The following is a 17,818-nucleotide window of genomic DNA, read 5'->3' as shown; positions in this document are numbered from 1 at the left end:
TTTACTTGGATTGCTGCAGTAGAGTTGGGGGAGACTTTGACGTAACATTTATGAAAATCCGCATGCACTGTGACTTTTTGTATAGGGGTTCCTTACCAAATCATTTCCGTGTTGATTTCCGATTTGAAATTTGTTTGTCTCTTTCTGGTGATTGCCCTCGTTACTGTAAATTTTTGTTCACCAAGTTCAAAGCCAAATTATTGCTTCTCCATAACGTTTTTACTCCTGGCTACCCATCCTTCAAAACTGGTTGTACACAACCGCAAGCAGAGAAAGCAGCACAGCAGAGGTAAGTGGGTGAAACTTCCCATAAATAGCAAAGTTGTATAACTCTCCCTGATTCACCATCCCACGGGTGTGGTGGAGCAGCTCCCAAAATGGTAAACTTACTCACCAATGTGGCCAGGGGACATTTCTGTTCAGAAAAAAAAACCAGCCATAGGGCATAAGCAAAAGGAGCACCCTTCTTCTTAATTTTTTGTGCGTACTTCATCGTTGCTCGCAGCTAGACTGTTAGTCATGTGGCTTCTGTGGTGAACAGAGTATGGGTTTTATTCTGAGCAAGGATAAACGGAATCTGTGTTCAGTCAAGGCTCAGACAGTGTCCCTGTGCAGCCCCAGAGCTGTGCAGTAGCCCTTTTCCCCCTTCCCCACATCTGCACAGGCTCCCCTGTTCTCCTGAACAGAGCAAAAATGGGTTTTACAAAGCAGTTTTACTTCTCAAGGGTAAGTTTCCTGCTCCAGCACACAGCTCCAGCAGAGGTTGTGCCAGCATCCCTTAAAACTCACCACAGATTCCTGCAGCTCTGTGCCTTCACCTGGTTCATGTCAGAGGTGTATTCTGGCTCCCCTTTATGTATTTTCTACCCATTGTAAACTATACCACAGAGTGGTGCTTGGAAAATACCCATAAGCTGGTATTAGAGCTGGTATTTTTTGCCTTCCCTTACAGTTTTCTACACCTCTCTTCATCTTCACTGTGTGCCCATGGGAATGTTGTAGGGTTAGTGTACCACATTTTGCTAGGCTGAGTTCAGTCCCTGTCCTTTCCCTTGCTAAGGCCTACATTATCAAAACTAACCAATAATTTTTTGGATTGCACTAATTTTTTAATTAAACTAAAGGCCTGTGGCTCAGTGTGGGAACTCCAGATTTGGACAAATTGGTTGTGGGAGGATAGAGCTATTGTTTGGCTGTTCTCACACTCATACCTTTGCAATCTGGCTGGATCCTGCTAGCTGTAAAAAAAAAATACTTAGTTTGCATTATCCCTCTTCTAGGACAAAACAAAGTATAGTTTTCAGAGCCATCTTTTCTTCCTGATTCTTCTAGTTTGCATCATGTAAATTCAAGCTGTCTTGCCTTAATCTTTCTTTGCACTTGGGCCAGCAGCTGAAAGCCTGTGAAAGCATGTGCATTTTATCCTCTGTGTGCTCTGCAGAAACAACTTTACAAACCACAGACTATTTTAAATTAAATGGCCATTTTTTGTAATCCTATCATTACAAAGCTGAGGCTTGATTGTTGTTCTCAGTGTGCTTCATGGCAGCAAAATTCCTGCATTTTGGGAAATGTGCTGGCTATTCATTCAGCTGGAGTGGATCCAAAAGCAAAGTGTGGAACTGTTGTGAGTGCTGGCTAGTGCTCACTGAATTATTTTCTCTAATAGATGGTCTGCATTGTCATTTTGTGAAATGCTCAGATGAGAAGTCATCATCATTTGGATCATGAGGTTGATTTTTTTAAAATACAGATGCACAGAAATGGTCTTTTAAGAAGTCCACTTGTTTTCATTACTGCTGGCACAGCAGCAGTTGAAAGCAGCTCTACTGTGGGACAGAGAAACCCTCAATTCTGTAATTTGTTTTTTGATATTTTTCTTTCCTCATAGGAGCATTTATAAAAGTAAACACCTACTTTAAAACAAATCCATCTAAGAAAGTTATTGTGAAAGTTTAGAAATGCCATCCTGGGTGATCTCTGGGGAAAGGTTGGGATTCTTCATCTTGCAGCTGTCCCACTCAAGCCATCCAAGAGTTACCAATGGTCAGCCAGTCATGCAGCTTGCATGGTGTGGTCTGTAAGTATGGAGCCATTGCACATCTTTTCTCCAGAGGTCTCCAGTTGGACTTTTGGGTTTCTTCCTGTCTAGTTTCCATGACACCACTTTGTCTCAGGGAAGCCTGGGAGACCCTAGGCGCAAACAGCCGCTTAGCTGGGTTTGTGGATTATTTTAGATCTGTTGCCAGTTGGAATGTGAGGGATAACTAAATGGGGTGGAGTGTCCTCAGTAGCTTCTGGACCATGATCATGTGTCCTCAGGCCAGAGGTGTGGCTGGCTGGCTGCACAGCACTCACTGCTACCACTTTTAGAAGGCTACGGAGCCAAATGTCTCCTCTTGACAGCTTCAGGAGGCGCAGCTCCCACAGAAGAGACCCATTTCTTGGGTAATCCAACACAAAGTGAACCTTGAACTCAGGGCCACCCTGATGCTGCAGGCACCCCACTTTTGAATGGAGTTATCTTGGCTTTCTCTGGGCACCTGCTGCAACAAGTGCCTGCAGGAGAGCACCTCTGCCCATTATTCACACTGATTTCATTGGGACTACACTAATATGTGAATGATTCCAGGGAAACGGTCTAAATTATGTGGTCTATTAGCATGGTGAGCAGTTTCCAAAATACTTTCAGGACCATAATTTTCTCTGTTTAATAATAGCTGTCTCATTTATTGACTTCCATACTGATACAAGCTACCCTACCGCCATATAGACTGACTTCATTTTAATCCAAACATAAAAATAATAAAGATAATTTGATCAATATTAAAATAATATTTAACAATATTAAAACTCATTAGAATTTTAAGTAACTTGGTAAAGAGGCAGCTCAGTGTTGTTTTTCAAGTTAGCTTAATTAAAACCCCAGATCCCTTAAGCCACAAATTCTGTTCTGTCTGAAAAAAGTTTATCACCAAACAACCACTCAAAAGATATTTTTCTTTATCTTGGAAGGCCTGACAGCTGCCAACGTGAGACTGCAGAGTCTAGGTTTAAAGATACCTAAAATAAATAGTTTACACCACATGTAAATACATTTTAAAAAATCACAAGTAATTCAGCTGCCTCTCCTGGGTTTAACCTGCTAACATATACAAGACATGTGACTGATACTTTCCCAAAGTAAATACTATTCCCTGTCTCTGTTCACCTCATGCTTCTAAATGATGTATTTGGAGGTATGCTACTGTCAGACAACTCAGGGATTTGGCAAAAACTCCCTGCAGATTTGTGTAATGACACCAAAAGCCCACCTCTGGCACATTTAATGTTGCTCTCATATCTTGAAAGAGCCTTAGATAGTTGAGAGGCAGGTAGATGAATTACATTGCCTTCTGGAAGTACATTTTTTTCTCTTGACTGAGTGGCTCTGTGTTTTCTTTTTGGTGAAGGTCTGAGATTAATATGACCTGGGTAAATCAGTAGCAAAATGAAATGCATTTTTAATGAACTTCTGCTTTGTTGCTAGTATACTTTCTTATTTCTGCCCCCCCCCCTTTTTTTTTCTTTGTGTGTGTGTACACACATCTACTGAGTTTAAGCATATGCAGAATATCCAGGGTTTAATTAAGCCAGTGATGGGCAGCTCAGTATAATTACAAAATCTTGCAGTATTGGTTCTTTAATAATGGTTATGTTACTCATTATGAAACTGCATAACTTGCAGAAATTTCAGCAGATCAGTGCAGGATTACCCCAGTTTGCTCAGGTGCATTATTTGAACATATCCTGATTGACGGAGCTTTACAAATTTGCTTATGATTGTGGGATCATTGCTTTCGGTATGTGTGGTACAATCAGTCAGCAGGACTGATCGGGTATTAATGTTTAATTGAGTGTGTTTCACTTAAATCAGAAGGCAAGAAGAAAGGGTAAGGAAGATTTCATACCTGTACCAGCCATAATGTTGTACAGCCAATATACTGAAGATAATCGGTAATCAGTAAATTGATTAGGCTTTGTATTTGGAAAATAACAATAAATAGGGGTTCTTTGTAAAATTCATTTGTTTCCGGATGAAATAAGGTGTGTTGTACTAAATGCAAAGTCAGCAAAAGCTAATGTCCTGTACAGACAAAGCCAGAAGAGTGAAAAGAAAAGCCGCATTCTGAGAACAAACCAAGAGCGCGCTTCGCTGGGGTGGGAGCAAGACTCGGTGACGTCGGGGTTGGCCGGCTCGCTCCAAGCGGACCCGCGGCTCGGGAGAATCGTGGAAGCGCCGCCGGTTCATCCCGCCCCGCGCTCGGCGCTCCCAACTGCGCCACCTGCCGGCAGCGACGCCGCACAGCGCCCGCCCCGCCGCGCTTCCATGGCGGGCGCTGGGAACGAACCGGAGTCTCCCCTCGCTCACTTGGGGGTAAATGAGGAAGCCCTCGGGAAGGACAGGAGGCTCCGACTCAATGTATTTCGTTCCTCAAACCTCACCTCTGAGTTTTTAAGCGTTTGCTTGTCGTTCAAAAGCAAAAACAGTCCTGGGAGAAAGCAGCAAGAGGAATGAGCTCATGGGGTACAGGCTTAGTAGGTGATGATCTTACAGCATGCATGCCATGGAGACTTGTCTTTTAGCAAAAAATGCAACTCTTTGCCTTTCTGTGCTGGGTAGAGGCAGCTGCTTCTCAACTGGATCCTGGCGGGAAGGAACAGTCTTCTGTCACAATAAGCATATTTTGTCTTTTGCAGGGACAGAGGGTAGGATAAAGAATCTCTCTAGTATAGACAGGGTCCATCCTCATCTGCAGTCAATCAATTAATCAATCAATCTTCCATTTTGTAGAATGCTTCTTGAGTACTTCTCGTTTGTTGCACTCATCAGGTAGTAGAACAGGCAGGCAAAATGCAGGGTTTGGTTTGTCTCACAAACTGAAAACAAAGCAGTACTTCATGTATGCCACTCTTCATGTGATCTCATTAGCTCTTATCCTTTATCAGACACAGCAGATGTTCAAGGGTAAATTTAACAGAAACCTACACAACTCATGCAAAATAATTTTTATTATCTCTGGAAGGCAAGCTATTTACAGCAGTGGAATAACAGAAAGGAGTACCAGCATACACTGCTTTACTCTGTTTGCTTGGCCTGTGGCCTCTGAAACAGCTTCTGCTGGGAATCCCATCATTAGGATGGCCTCAGCATTTCTGCAGTAATTTACTTCTTTTGTTGTTGTTTTAACATATTTGATATGGACTGTTACAGCAGTCTATTGTGTCCATATTGGAGCCATATTTTCTGCTGCACACAAACATCTTTCAGCTCGAGGTACGGCTGGAGTTTGTATCCAGTTTAGTTTATGCTGTTTGGTTGGTTTGCTTTTCTATGAATACAGATGATGACGATAATTTTGAATGCTTTTGCAATCAGAAGCTCCCTTTTGAAAGTTTTGTTTTTTGAGTTCTTAGAAAATATAATTTAAACAATAGAAGTATGTAAGTATGACTGTGCCAGGACATTCTATGTTAATAAACTTTTAAAATGCTGCTCATTATCTTTATCTTGCCACAAATAAATTAAATGCTTTGCATGTTCCAGGGGTTTATGGAAAACTGTCAAAATTATGAGTTGTTTGATAAAATTTATAAACATTTATGCAAGTAAGTCTCACTGTAAATTTCAGATACTTTTTGTACTTTGCTTTTATTTAAAGACTTTGACCATATGTGATTTTTAATCCTGTTACAGTTTTAAAACCTCTTGGTGTGGTCTCCAGACCTTGCTTGCATCGATTTAAGTTTTCTGAATATTTTGCAGAAGGAGAGCTTTGTCAGGAGTACCTCTTTGACATAATCAGGCCACTCTCGAGGTTTATTAACATCATCTCTTAGAGGAGAAGTGGCTGTGCAAGAAATACTGTTTCCCCACACTGGCAGTTGCTCTTAACTTTAAAACAAGATTAAGCACTGAAGTGAATGAACATGCAAAAGTATTTCAAAGGCTGCAGCCCACTCAGTACTATGAACTGCAAACTCCCAGCTGCTCTCATGCAAGAAAGTGCCATGTCTTCATCACAATCCTATGAGTTACTACTGAGCTTCTCAATTGCTGTGTGCTGATGCACCATGATAGTAAAACACTTTCCCAAATTACAGGTCTCTCTGCAAGAATTTTCAGACCCATGCCTCCAACTACAGCAAATGTGCTCCCCCTGACCTTTGTTTTGATGGTGTAAGTTACTGGATGGAGAGTTCCTTATCTTTTGCAAGTTGTTAATAACAATAGAAATATGTAAGCTTGATCAGATATGCAACCCACCTACACTACCTTGTAAATGCATAGTCGTTTAGCAAGCCAGAACTGGAAACAGTAAGTTGTGCCAATTTACAGAGCCTTCAATAAGGTGTATATCTGGGTCATATTTTTTTCTTTATGCATAGTCTCATAAACATGCAAAGAAATTCTGTTAAAATAATATAACAACAAAAAAAGCAATAAAAGCAAGGACACTTGCATTGTTAATGTACATGTAACATGTTTATTGCACTCTTTCTTGCATGGTAGGGAAACCCTAGGACAACCTACGCCCAAGGCCTAGAAAACTGACTTCCCAAAAGAAAAAAAACAAAAGAAAGCCCACATGCTAATTCTAATGACTCATTGTTGCCTTCTGCTACTTCTGGAAGAATTTCCTAGCCCATGAAGAATGGGCCTCCTAGCAATTTAGACTTGCCAGTAAAAATCATGAAGAGAAATGTGAATGTGATCACTATCTTCTTCACTGTTGCTGTCGTTAACCATAAAGCTTTGTTTTTCTTTTGGGGTGGGTGCTGGGTGACTAGGTAATGTATGACATTCTTTTATGGCTGACCACTGGGAAAGCATCCCTGGAGAAGGAGCTGAGCTACACACAAAGTGGTAATTGTGAACAGCTACCGCTCCATCAACTGGAAGAGCCAAGGCCGACCACTAAATAGAACTAATGAACGTATCCTTTCAATAACAACTGATACCATGTAATGCTTATACAAAAGAGGTAAGTGCTTTGATGACATGACTTCTGTTTTAACGGCTGGCATACCACAAAATCTCTCCACGTATCTGATAGCAGGACACCGTTTTTCAGTGTGACCCTCTGATTTTGGTAAAATGACCACAGCTTTGAATGTTGTTTGCAATAAAAAGTACCTCTTCAAACAGGAATACAAAAGGAAAAAAAAAATAACCAACCTACCTTGAAACTTAACACAACATTACAACAAAAGGACGCTGATCCCTGATAAGGCAGGCTTGGGAGAGTGGGTAAAGGAAGAGATAAAAAGCCAAGACAAACCTGTAGCACTGAGTGGGTGAGACTAAGGTGGGGGAGGATTAGGATGGTGTATTTCCCTCCCAGGCTGGGTTTTACTTCATGAGAGATTTAAATGAGTGATCTTCCCCTGTGGTATGTCATCATTATCAATATCAAGGAAGCAACAAAGGTTGCTGCTAAGGATGAGCGTCTCTCTCATCTCCCCTCTTCCCCGATGACAGAGGAGATAGGGAACCAGGGAGATTCAGAGGCAGCATCAGTCCTCAGCAGGCTCTTCCACTGGACAGCAATAGGTAGTGAAGTATGGAGTAGGCATGGCACAGGGAGACCTAACATCCCTTTTCAGGAGGTGCTTCAAGCAAGGAAGATGGGCACATTCCTCGCCTAAACACTGCTGCTGCCACAAAAGATGCACAGATGGAGCGAGCTCACCCCACGGACAATATTTTCATGCTGCACGTGTTCAGAGGTAAGTTTCAGGCCTAATCAGTGTGTTGAAGGTGCTTTAGTGATGATCACAATGGTTTCTTTCCACAGGAAAAGGAAAAGCACATCACAAATCTGTACATATTACTTTGTGACTGCCTTGCCTTAGTGTGATTTCACGAAGTATTTGTCTTAAGTGAATGAATTATGGCAGGGATTGAGTATGATGCTCAGTTGTCACCTCTCGTCTTCATTTTGTAAAGAACTTTCCTCTTTGCATTTTCCAGACAATTTTAGCATGTTCCCTGCTGTTACTTGGATGCCTGGATTGTTATTTGATGCCCTCATTGTGATTTGTATGTTTCTCACACCGGGTGATGTTAATATTTAATGAATTTTAGACCCAGCATAAAGAGAAGATTCGATGCATTCGATAATATAAGTACTCTCCTGTGGTAGTTGTCACTTAAGAAATTATTAGGGTAGATTTATTTTTCCTATGGCTGTTGCTTCAGAAAGGCTGTGGCTGCACTGTAATTAGAAAAGGGAAATGTAACCACTGATTACAGATAGAGAAGTAAGAAAAAGCCAGTTTATCAGAAGATTCAGTACATCTTTCCAATGGAAAAAACATTTGGATTTGCAAAATCTGCTCTGGAGTACTGCATAATAAAATATACCTCAACAGGCTTACCTTTGTTTAAAATGCATGGAAATGTAAAAAATGACACTTCCCAGAAAGAAAAAAAAAATATTTCCAGGTTACAGGCATTGTATTTATATACTGAGTTTATCGTGTATTCTACACCGCATGGAGAAAGTTTAGGACCACACTTGTATTTATAGGGAATATAAAACCCTTATAATGGCATCTAAAATGTTCTACGTTCCTATTCAGCTTCAACCCATACAGATTGAAGCTGGAAGAAAAAAGTAGGTTTTCTTTCCTCAGGGAAAGGGATTTTGATAGAGATGTCCAGAAGGTGATCTGTATCAGTTTTCTGTAGTCCCTCCCATAGGTGTAATTTCAGCAGTTTTAGGACTTTTGCTTTCTACCCTAAAGATAGGTGACAAGTTGTACTGGAAGTGAGGTGTACGCATCTTGCTTGTAGGCTTTCAAGGGTTTTGGCTCTTTTTACTCTCAAAATGAACTTGCAAATCAAATTCTCTTGCATCTTAGTGGGAAGTAAAGTGTATTTGAAGCAGTCCTGTACACACCACCCTGCCATGCACCTGATTTGCCACCACTTGTAAGCATTTTGGAAATCGCAGCTCACATGCAGCCCCCAAAGAAATAAAATAAGAACGTGTAGGAATAAGAAAGCATTTTTCATCTTGCTGTCAGACCAGTTTATTTCAGAGAGTGTTCATTTCCCCAAATGAAACATCACAATTTCAAAGAAATCGATTTGTAAAACAGGCTGGGGAAGATCTGTCACAGAAGAGTGTCCTGCCAAACCCCACGAGTGTCACTCCGTCCAGACCCCGCGCCTACTTCTGAGAGCAAAAGCTGGGTGTCGCCGATGTCTATCGCTAGTACTGCCCGTGTTTACACCCGGGATAGCAAAGCGTGGACCTGCAAATGGCAAGTGTTAAGGAGGAGCTGCAGAAGCTACACCGGGGAGCGCCGGGCCGAGAGACCCGCTCGGCGGCCCGGGCTCTGGGAGGGACAGCGCGGCCCCGGGAGCTGCCCCCGGCTGCTCCCCAGCGCCTCGGCCGAGCCCGGACCGTGCCGAGCCCCGGGCGCCCCGAGGGGGAGAGGCAGCCCCGGAGCCGGACGGGGAGGGCCGCAGGGAGTCCCTTCGGGGGGCAGCGGCCCCGGGGAGCGGCCGGCTCCGGCTGCGGCGGGAGAGGGAGGCGAGGGGAGCTCGGCGGCTCCGGCCGGGCGGGCAGCCGGGGAGCGGAGCCCCTCCGCGGTGTTCCCGGCGGACAGCCTCCGAACTCTCGCTCCCTCCTCCCTCCCTCCCTTCCTTCTTTCCCTCCTTTCCTCTCGCCGCTCGCTGGCGGCTGGCAAAACCTGCCCGCAGCACGATGGGCACTGACAGAAGCCGGGGACGAGCCCGCCGGAGGCAGCCGGCGCCGCCGCGCTCTGCCCAGGTACCCTAGCCCTGCCCGAGGATCCGCGTTTCCTCCGCTGCTACTGCTCTTCTACCTTTTCCTCCTCTTCTTCTTTCCTCCGCTTCCCCTCGATCCTCTCACTTTCCCCCGCCCCTCCCGCCGAGCGGCCGCGGGCGCAGCCCCCCGACGCCGCTGCCGGGCCGGGAGGTGCTCGGCGGGGCCAGGGAGGGAGTGGCCGGGCATCTCCCGGCAGGGAAACGGGGTCTGGGGCTGGCAGCCTGTCTGTGCGTGTGTGCGCCGGGGGGGAGGGAGGCATGGGGGCCGGGGGGTGCCGGAGGAGGGACTATGGGGAGAGGAAGGTATAAGAAGGGATGCGGGCAAGGGAGGGGGGTGATGGAAAGAGGGGGTGCGGGGCCGAGGGGCAGGCGCTGACAGCTGCTTTTCCCGCACCCACAGTCCCCTCCCCCGGTGCCGCCGTGGGGTGGGACTCCCCGGCGGGCCGCGGTCTCCCGTCCTGCTCCCCACCCCTCCGCCGCTGCCCGGCGCCGGGGGTCGGTGCTGGGGCGGGCGTGCCGGGGGTGGGCGGGCTCCGCCACCCGACGGCGCGTCCCGGACGCTGCCCCGCAGCCGGCGGGTGGGCAGCGGCACCCCCGGGACGATGCCGCGGCTCGGCGGGGGCCGGCCGGCGGCCCCGCGCCTCTCCCCGGCCTCCGCCGCCGTCCTGCTGGGCGTCCTGTGCCTGCCCGGGGCGCCGGCCTCCTCCCTGCTCACAGGTACGGCGTGGGGCGGGCTGCGGGGCCCACCTGCGCCGGGTGGCATTGCGCGGGAAGGGCGGCCCGAGGTGTAACCGCGGGGTTTGGGGCAGGTGAGCGCAGTAGCCGTGCCTCTCTCTCCCCCCCCAAAAAAAGTTTTCTAGTTCCTTTTCTTTCCCCTCCCCATTCTCCCTGTTTCCCCTCGAGGGTTTTATTTTCCTGAGATCTGGGGCATGGAGGGAAACGTAGAATCAAATTCTAGCGCAAGTGAGGAGCCGTTAGACTTTGAGGAGTGATGCCAGCTTGACAGAATACCGGCTAATCAGCATTAGGGCCTTAAAGGGGTTCCTAATTTGATTCCCTTTGACAGTCAGCCCGCTAATTTTGACTCATTTGCCAAGGGGCTGCCGTGCATTAAAAGGATGCTTGATTTTGGGCTTGTGCTGGTCGAAGTCCTCAGAGTGCAATGGACGGCTTTCTGCTGATTTCAGTGAGCTCTGGATCTATCGTTATAGACGTATCCTGCTTTGCGTGGAGTACTCGTTATTCTCCACACGTCATCTGAGAGAAGAAAAAGCGTCCTTCTTTGCTATAACTGGGGCACAAAGAAAGTCTAGGTTTGTGCAGAAATAAAGGGCCACTCATTTCCCTGTTCTCTTTAGAGTCTTGCAGAAACGCTGAACATCCTTGCCTGATTAAACTGGACAAATGATGGCAGGGTTTAAAATCGAGGGCTAGGAATGGAGCAAGGATTAAACATGAGTGTGATGAGGATAGTTTCCAAAACTGTCAGGGTAAAATGAAATATGCTAGTATTTTAAAATTTTTATTTCTATTTCAGGATCGGTTGCAAAATGTGAAAATGAAGGGGAAATTCTGCAGATACCTTTTATCACAGACAACCCTTGTATAATGTGCATTTGCCTGGTAAGTGTATTTCAGCTAGTAAGAACATTCAGAAGTACTAAATGTAACTGCACAGAGCGGGGAATGTTTCACATAATCAAATCTTGGGTGACTCTGTTGCCTTTATGTAACACAAGGTTATCTCAGAGCTGAGCTAATGGAAAGTAACCCAATACATGATCTGGCAATCATTTATTTGACTTTAAAGCCCAGGCACAAAGTTGTACATGACTTTATTTCAGGACATTGTGAAACCATGTTTACCATGTGAGTTTGTGGGGAGAACTTTCACAGAGTTGGGGGTGCACCCAGAAGTCTTTGCTCGTAGCTCAGCAAAAAGAAGGAAAGGTAAGGTTTGGAAACGTTACTGCTTTGAGGTCCCACATACTCCCTTGTCAAAATCCTGCTGGGTGAGGAACTCCACGAGGGTGCAAGGTGAAGGCAGCAATGTGACTGTATGTGCTGTAATAGCATGACAGAGAAAGAAAGCACAAGTGATGCTTTCGTCAGAGTGCTTTGCCTGCTCTGCTGGGAGTTAAGTGGTTAATGATGTTGCTAGCTGATACACATTTTGGGGAGAAACATTCTGCTTCCTTGTTGTTCTGTTTCAGAGTTAAGCATTTTTGGGAGCAGTTCAGTTGGACAAGTCAAGGCTTAGGAGTTATTGTAAAACAGTCATTCTAAATAAAACTTGCTATGATATTTTTAAATACAAGCCATAAACCTTAATTTGCTGTTGAATGCAAAGAAAAGTATAGGCTAGAAAGTCCTATGTTTTACATTTTGGAATTTAGAGAGTAGCTGAATGTACAGAATGTGTTCTACTTCAGAATTGAAATATCAACACACCCTCTCCTCCTAATATAATTGCTATTATTATTATTATAAGTCTATAAAAGATGTAAAGAAGTGTTTCAGACTGCCTTTTAGAAGGCAATTTTGGCAACTGTAGGACCAAGATTATCTTGAGCCCCTCGAGGTTGATATCTGTCACTGTACTGAGTTCAGCAGATTTTAGGTGAGACTCATTGACAACTTTTTAGGTAATATTGATGAAGAATACATTATTGATTTCTTCTAAGCAGAGTCGGATGGGAAAAAGAGGGGCATGGGATGTGGCGAGTAAAGAAATAAAAGGGAAAACAAAAAGAGAGACAAAGCTGTGTTTTATCATGGATCACCTTCCCAAATATGTCTGCCACCACTTTTGCTAATGGAAGCTGGTGTTAACCAGCGAGGAAGCAATTTATCTGTGAAAGAGCAGAAGTTCAGTCTTGGGCATCAGGGCAATAATGCATGAGGGTAAAACACTTGTATTTATAGATCTCTCTAGACCTTGGCTTTATTAAATCAATGAGCACCCTTTTAGTGTGCGAGCATGAAGAACTGCAAAAAGCATTGGATGTAAGAACTCTAAATCCCTGTGGTTTGCAGGGCTTACTTTAGTGAAATGGCAGCTGAGGGCATTTGGCTCCCTTCTGTGCCAGGAGAACACTATGTTTTATTAAGCGCACAGATGCCTAGTGAGTTACTGCCGTTACCTGCCCTGGCTACACTCTGCTTTATTTCTGCCAAAGGATAAATGCAATCTCTGTTTCTTGAGTTGGATGCTGGGAGACTTGGTAGAGGGGAAGGAAACCAGTCTGGAGATACTGGCTTTAATGCTGTGCAACATCCAAATCATTGACTTATTGGCCTGCCCGTTGCCGAAATCTTTGTTTTGGCCGGCCACAAGGGAAAAGATCAATTTTAAGAGGTTGGGGGAGAGATGAAACAAAAGAAACAATGGGGTGATTTGTGACCAGGAGGGAAGAGAAAACCAGATTGCCTTATGTTCAACTAGAAATATATATTGATTGTTTAATAAACAATTCAGTGAGGAACTTTCTCTGGAAGAGTGATCATACTCTTCAAGGGTAAACCTGATGGATGTTCATACTGTAAGAAGTGAGCAATTAAAAAGAGAGCTTGATCATCTGTTACAGAAAGGAAGCAATTGCTGTTGAAGAGAGAACAGGAATTCAACAAAGGACACCTATATTAAAAACACCAGTAATGTGAGTCACCAAAGCTGCAGATTGGATTATCCATGTCTTCCTTAGTGGTGATGCATTTCTATGACCACAGGCTGCCATAAATAACAGCACAAGTTGTAGAAATCTGAACAGCTCTGGGATGAAGAGGAATATCTAAATGACTCTGTATGCCCCATCCCCTGGAAGTGTCCAAGGCCGGGGATGGGGGTCCTGAACCGCCTGATCTAGTGGGTGGCATCTCTGTCTATGGCGGGGGGTTTGGAACTAGGTGATCTTTGGGGTCCCTCTAATCCAAGCCATTCTATGATTCTATTAACTCCCTTCCACAACTTTGCCCATCTCACAAATTAGAGGATACAGAGCTGAAATGCAGGAACTGTATCATCAAGTGTTTGACAGAACTTTGCAGGCTGTCCTGTGGAGCATGCGGATACATCCTAGCAAGAGGGAATGAGAGGCAGCATAAGCAAAATGATCTCTGGCTTTCTCTTAACAGGCTAAATCATTTTGGAGGGTAAAGCAACAGGTAGTTCTCTAGGAGTAAATGTGGTAAACATTGGAAGCTCATGGATTATGAGTAAGTTGCAATAATGAAATGAAGACTGCAAAGAGCAATTATGAAATCAATTCCTTTTACACCACTGGAAAGTCTTGGCAGGAAGACCAAAACCAAAAGTTGTCTTTTCTCATTGATTAGCACAGACAGGGTGGACTGATCTTCATGGTAGGAACGTGAGCAGAAACAATGCAGCCAGAGCACAGACTGCTGTCCGTGGACACTGCTTTGGTGGAAACTTGTAGCTCTTGTTTCAGAATTTTATTGTTAACACAAACCCCTGAATCTTGAATACAAGAGGGACATTGGTGAGGATCTCCTAGAAATAGCCAAGTCTAGCTAGCAAACCAGATTTGCTCATTCTTGAGCACTTGCTCTAACATGTGGTAAGAGAAGTTGAAGTAATAGAGGAGTTGACACAGAGGGTCATGTGCTGGAGGTTTCATGTATGGTGTGTGGTAAGCCATTCACTTCTGAACTATAGGTAGTGCTTTCTAATAAAAAGGTAGTGCACCCACAGTGAGATAGCTCTGCTTTGGATGTCCCTGCTTGTCAAAATGAAATGTGTTGGAATGCATGGAACAGCTCTGACGCTTGCCTTTAAGGAAACAGTTAATACTAAGGGTATGTAGGTGTGTGTGTACATAAACACTGTAATGCTTTGCACGCAGGAACTACCAGCTGAATAAGTCTCTGTGGGTAAAATCTTGAGTTCCCAAATTTACGTGTCTCAATGTTCCTAATAATGCCATAAAAATGATCATTTTTAATATCTCTAAGACAATAGTTTCAATGTGAGCTTTTACAATTACCACACTTTAGAAATGGCATAAGCACGTGTGAATATGATCTCCAAAGAACTTGTCATTAATTACAGCTGAGTGCACCAAATGGTCATTTTGGTTTTGTCCTTTTAGAGAAAAACATCAAAGTCAAAGAACAGAATGTGGTTTATCCACAAAGAATTTCTTGGTGGACTGATGAAAGCTCAGGTCTCCTAACTCCTGGTCTAATGGTTTGACTACAAAGACATTGCTTTTTATTTCATACACTTCCACTTTACAAGTGGACGTGGGTGATACAGTCACAATCTGAACATACTCAATTTCTTTTGTGTCTCTCTGACAACAGGCAGGCTGCACAGATGCCAGGTTTTTGGCATGTCGACTCTTCTGAGGTGTGGATGGGTAAAAAGACAAATTAAAGCTGTCTTCATGATCCAGAGGTTTGGGGAAGTATGCTTTATGACTTGCTGTTGCTATCTGCAAAATGCGGTAAGAGCCAGAGTGCTCTGGTGTTCTGCCCACTTCCACTCTGAATGTCTTGTCACTCTGCATCTCCTCGGAGATGCACTGTCTCTGGGAATATTACATCCTACTGTGTTTTCCATAGGATTTGAGATACTGAAAAAGGGCAAAGAAGGCTGAAGGCAACTGAAAGTACCTGCTTTCAAATGCATTCACCTTATATGCTGTTAAACACAGATACTGGAGAATGTACTTAGAGTTGATGGGTAAAACAGATACACAGAGCTTGCACTGGAAAATTGTTTTTCTAATCGTGCCGTGGCTGAGCATCCCATTGCAGCTGTAGCTTTATAGCTAAAGACTTTTCTGATGAAAGGATGGGAAATGCTCTCAGCTGCAGCAAGTTCTGTATCAGATGAAGGTAAACACTGAGTGTGATGAGCAGTAAGTTAACCAAGCCTATGAAGAAAAATTATCAAAAAAAGGGAAACTATTCCTTCAGATAATGGTGTGGCCCCTGACGGTAAAAAAAAAAAAAAAAAAGTTAGAAAACATGATTTTGACATTATGTCATGCTTAATGGTAAACATTAAAAATGTCTTAAGTCTTGTTGGCTTCTGAAAATCAAAGTAGTGAAACTGTGGGTTATGAAGATGAGTGAAAAAAAAATTGTGGTTTAGGGAACTATTCTGAATTGATAATAATGATTATAGGTAAAAAAATAATCTTGATGGTATTCACAATGGAGTTATATTGATTCACTGTGAGAAATTGATTCCAGTTATTAAATGCTTTAGGACTGCTAGTGATTACAGCTACGCTACCTAATGCAAAAATTATCTTCTAAAATTATCCTCCCACATCTGTGGAAAACTGATTTTTTTTTTTTAACCCATAGGAGCACTTTGTACATCTTATGTAGATTGAGGAGCCCAAACACGTCCTGTATGACAATTTCAGATCTTTCTCTTTTATATGTGAAAGTTTTGGGCTGAAGGAAGTGGAGGCAGAAGTAAATTTCTTTTAGTAGAAGAACCAAACAAAGCTTCATTAATATGAACGCCTAACACATTTTGCTAAGTTTGGGACTTTTTGTATATTGAGAATTTTGAAATGTCAGGGGAAAAGGCTATTAACAGACTATTAAGGGAATTTTTTATTCGATTTCTTTTATTTGAGTGTCAGCATTTAAAACAGGCACAGAATATTTAAGTTCAGCTCTGGTACAAGTACGGTACATGATCAGATTCATCAGAGTTTTTGTTGGTACAGCTTTTTGGCTGGAAGGTATCTAACACTCAAAATAGAAGTAGGCTCACAACTGATATTATGGCATTTGCTTTCAAGAAATACGTGCTTCAACATAAACGTGGAAAAGACATAAAAATGTGCAGTCTGTTGGAAATAGGTGAAATGAGAACCTGTGCATAATTATAGGGTGAGGATGTAAAAAGACCACAGAATTAACTTAGCCTGAGTTAAAGTTCTGAGTGCTGAGTTTTTAGAAGGTGAGATAAGCTCAGCAGTGACAACAATGACAGGTGGTGGTGCCAGGGGTGGTGTGGAGAGCCCTGTCATTTCATGCTGGCGTGTCGTCATCTCCACGGACCCTGAACACCTCACCAGAAGCAAGCAGGGATCCAAGAATAATGTATCTATTGGCCAGTGGTGTATGTAGTTTCAAAATGAACATACCAAAAATGCCAGCTGAAAGGGACAGGGTAGAAGTGAGGAACTTCTAGGAAATAGTTAAGTGTACCTCAGCTAATGGTGGTCTTGAAATTGCAAGGGCTTTTAGAATTTTTTTGAAGAGAATGAACGATTTGAGTTTTTGTGTGGTTTTTCTGGGGAGAAAGGGTCTTTTATTATCTTTTTTTTTCCCCCCACATATTTTACAACAAAGTGAGTTGTGTCAAGAAACAGCTGATAAATGCCAGTAGTGATCTTGACAAACCACATCTAAACCAGAGCCGTCTCCCTCACCTTTTCTCCTCCTCCCTTCCCACATGCTTGTGCCTCAAGCTTGCCAATTGCACCTGAGGAGTGGTAATCATATGTCTCAACCTTTTATCACCTAAATCCAGACCAGAAGGAAATAAATGTGAGCCAGAAAGGATAACCAAGTGTTGGAAATCTGAGAAAAGTTTGGAGACAGGAGCTCAGAAAACTAGAAATCAGAGCTTTGATTGCCATAAATTTTATTCAGCATGAAACATCGTTCTGTAGTTTAAATTTCCGCGTTTAAATCCAAATGAGCAGTGTATAATTTGACCTTTGCTCATAAAAAATTACGTTAAATTTGTCATTTTAACACCTAGTGTTCTGCCTAGCTTGAACTAATAAATTGGCAAAACCAAGTGCAAGCAAACCGAAAAACGGAAGAAATAACTTCGACATTTGTTCCCCCCTGCACACACACACCCCCCCCAGCCAAAAAGAAGCCCAATCCTAAAAACCATGTCGTCATTGCAGACTAAAGCAAAACAGCTACTAGATGTGCCAGGGTTCTTACCTATAGCATAGCTGATTTCTGTGG

General features: G+C 43.6%; 1 protein-coding gene across 3 annotated transcripts in view; it reads left to right on the top strand.

The window, feature by feature from the left end:
- Positions 1–9,747: 9,747 nt before the first annotated feature.
- The window catches only part of BMPER (BMP binding endothelial regulator), a 147,960-nt gene continuing 139,889 nt past the window's right edge, over positions 9,748–17,818 (top strand). Inside the window, exons 1-2 of one of the 3 annotated variants that reach the window (XM_066192400.1) lie at positions 9,748–9,824; positions 11,379–11,464. In XM_066192400.1, coding sequence (XP_066048497.1) covers positions 11,450–11,464 — 15 coding nt within the window. In that variant the 5' untranslated portion in view covers positions 9,748–9,824; positions 11,379–11,449. Of the gene's footprint in view, positions 9,825–10,443; positions 10,559–11,378; positions 11,465–17,818 lie in introns of those variants that run through there. The other 2 variants (XM_066192396.1, XM_066192401.1) reach the window with 2 other exon arrangements.

Source organism: Chamaea fasciata, unplaced genomic scaffold, assembly GCF_029207755.1.
Source record: "Chamaea fasciata isolate MVZ Bird 193981 ecotype frontalis unplaced genomic scaffold, bChaFas1.0.hap1 SCAF_1, whole genome shotgun sequence".
Taxonomy (NCBI): Eukaryota; Metazoa; Chordata; class Aves; order Passeriformes; family Sylviidae; genus Chamaea; species Chamaea fasciata.
Note: the sequence above shows the minus strand (reverse complement) of the source record. Positions and strands in the feature narration are given on the sequence as shown.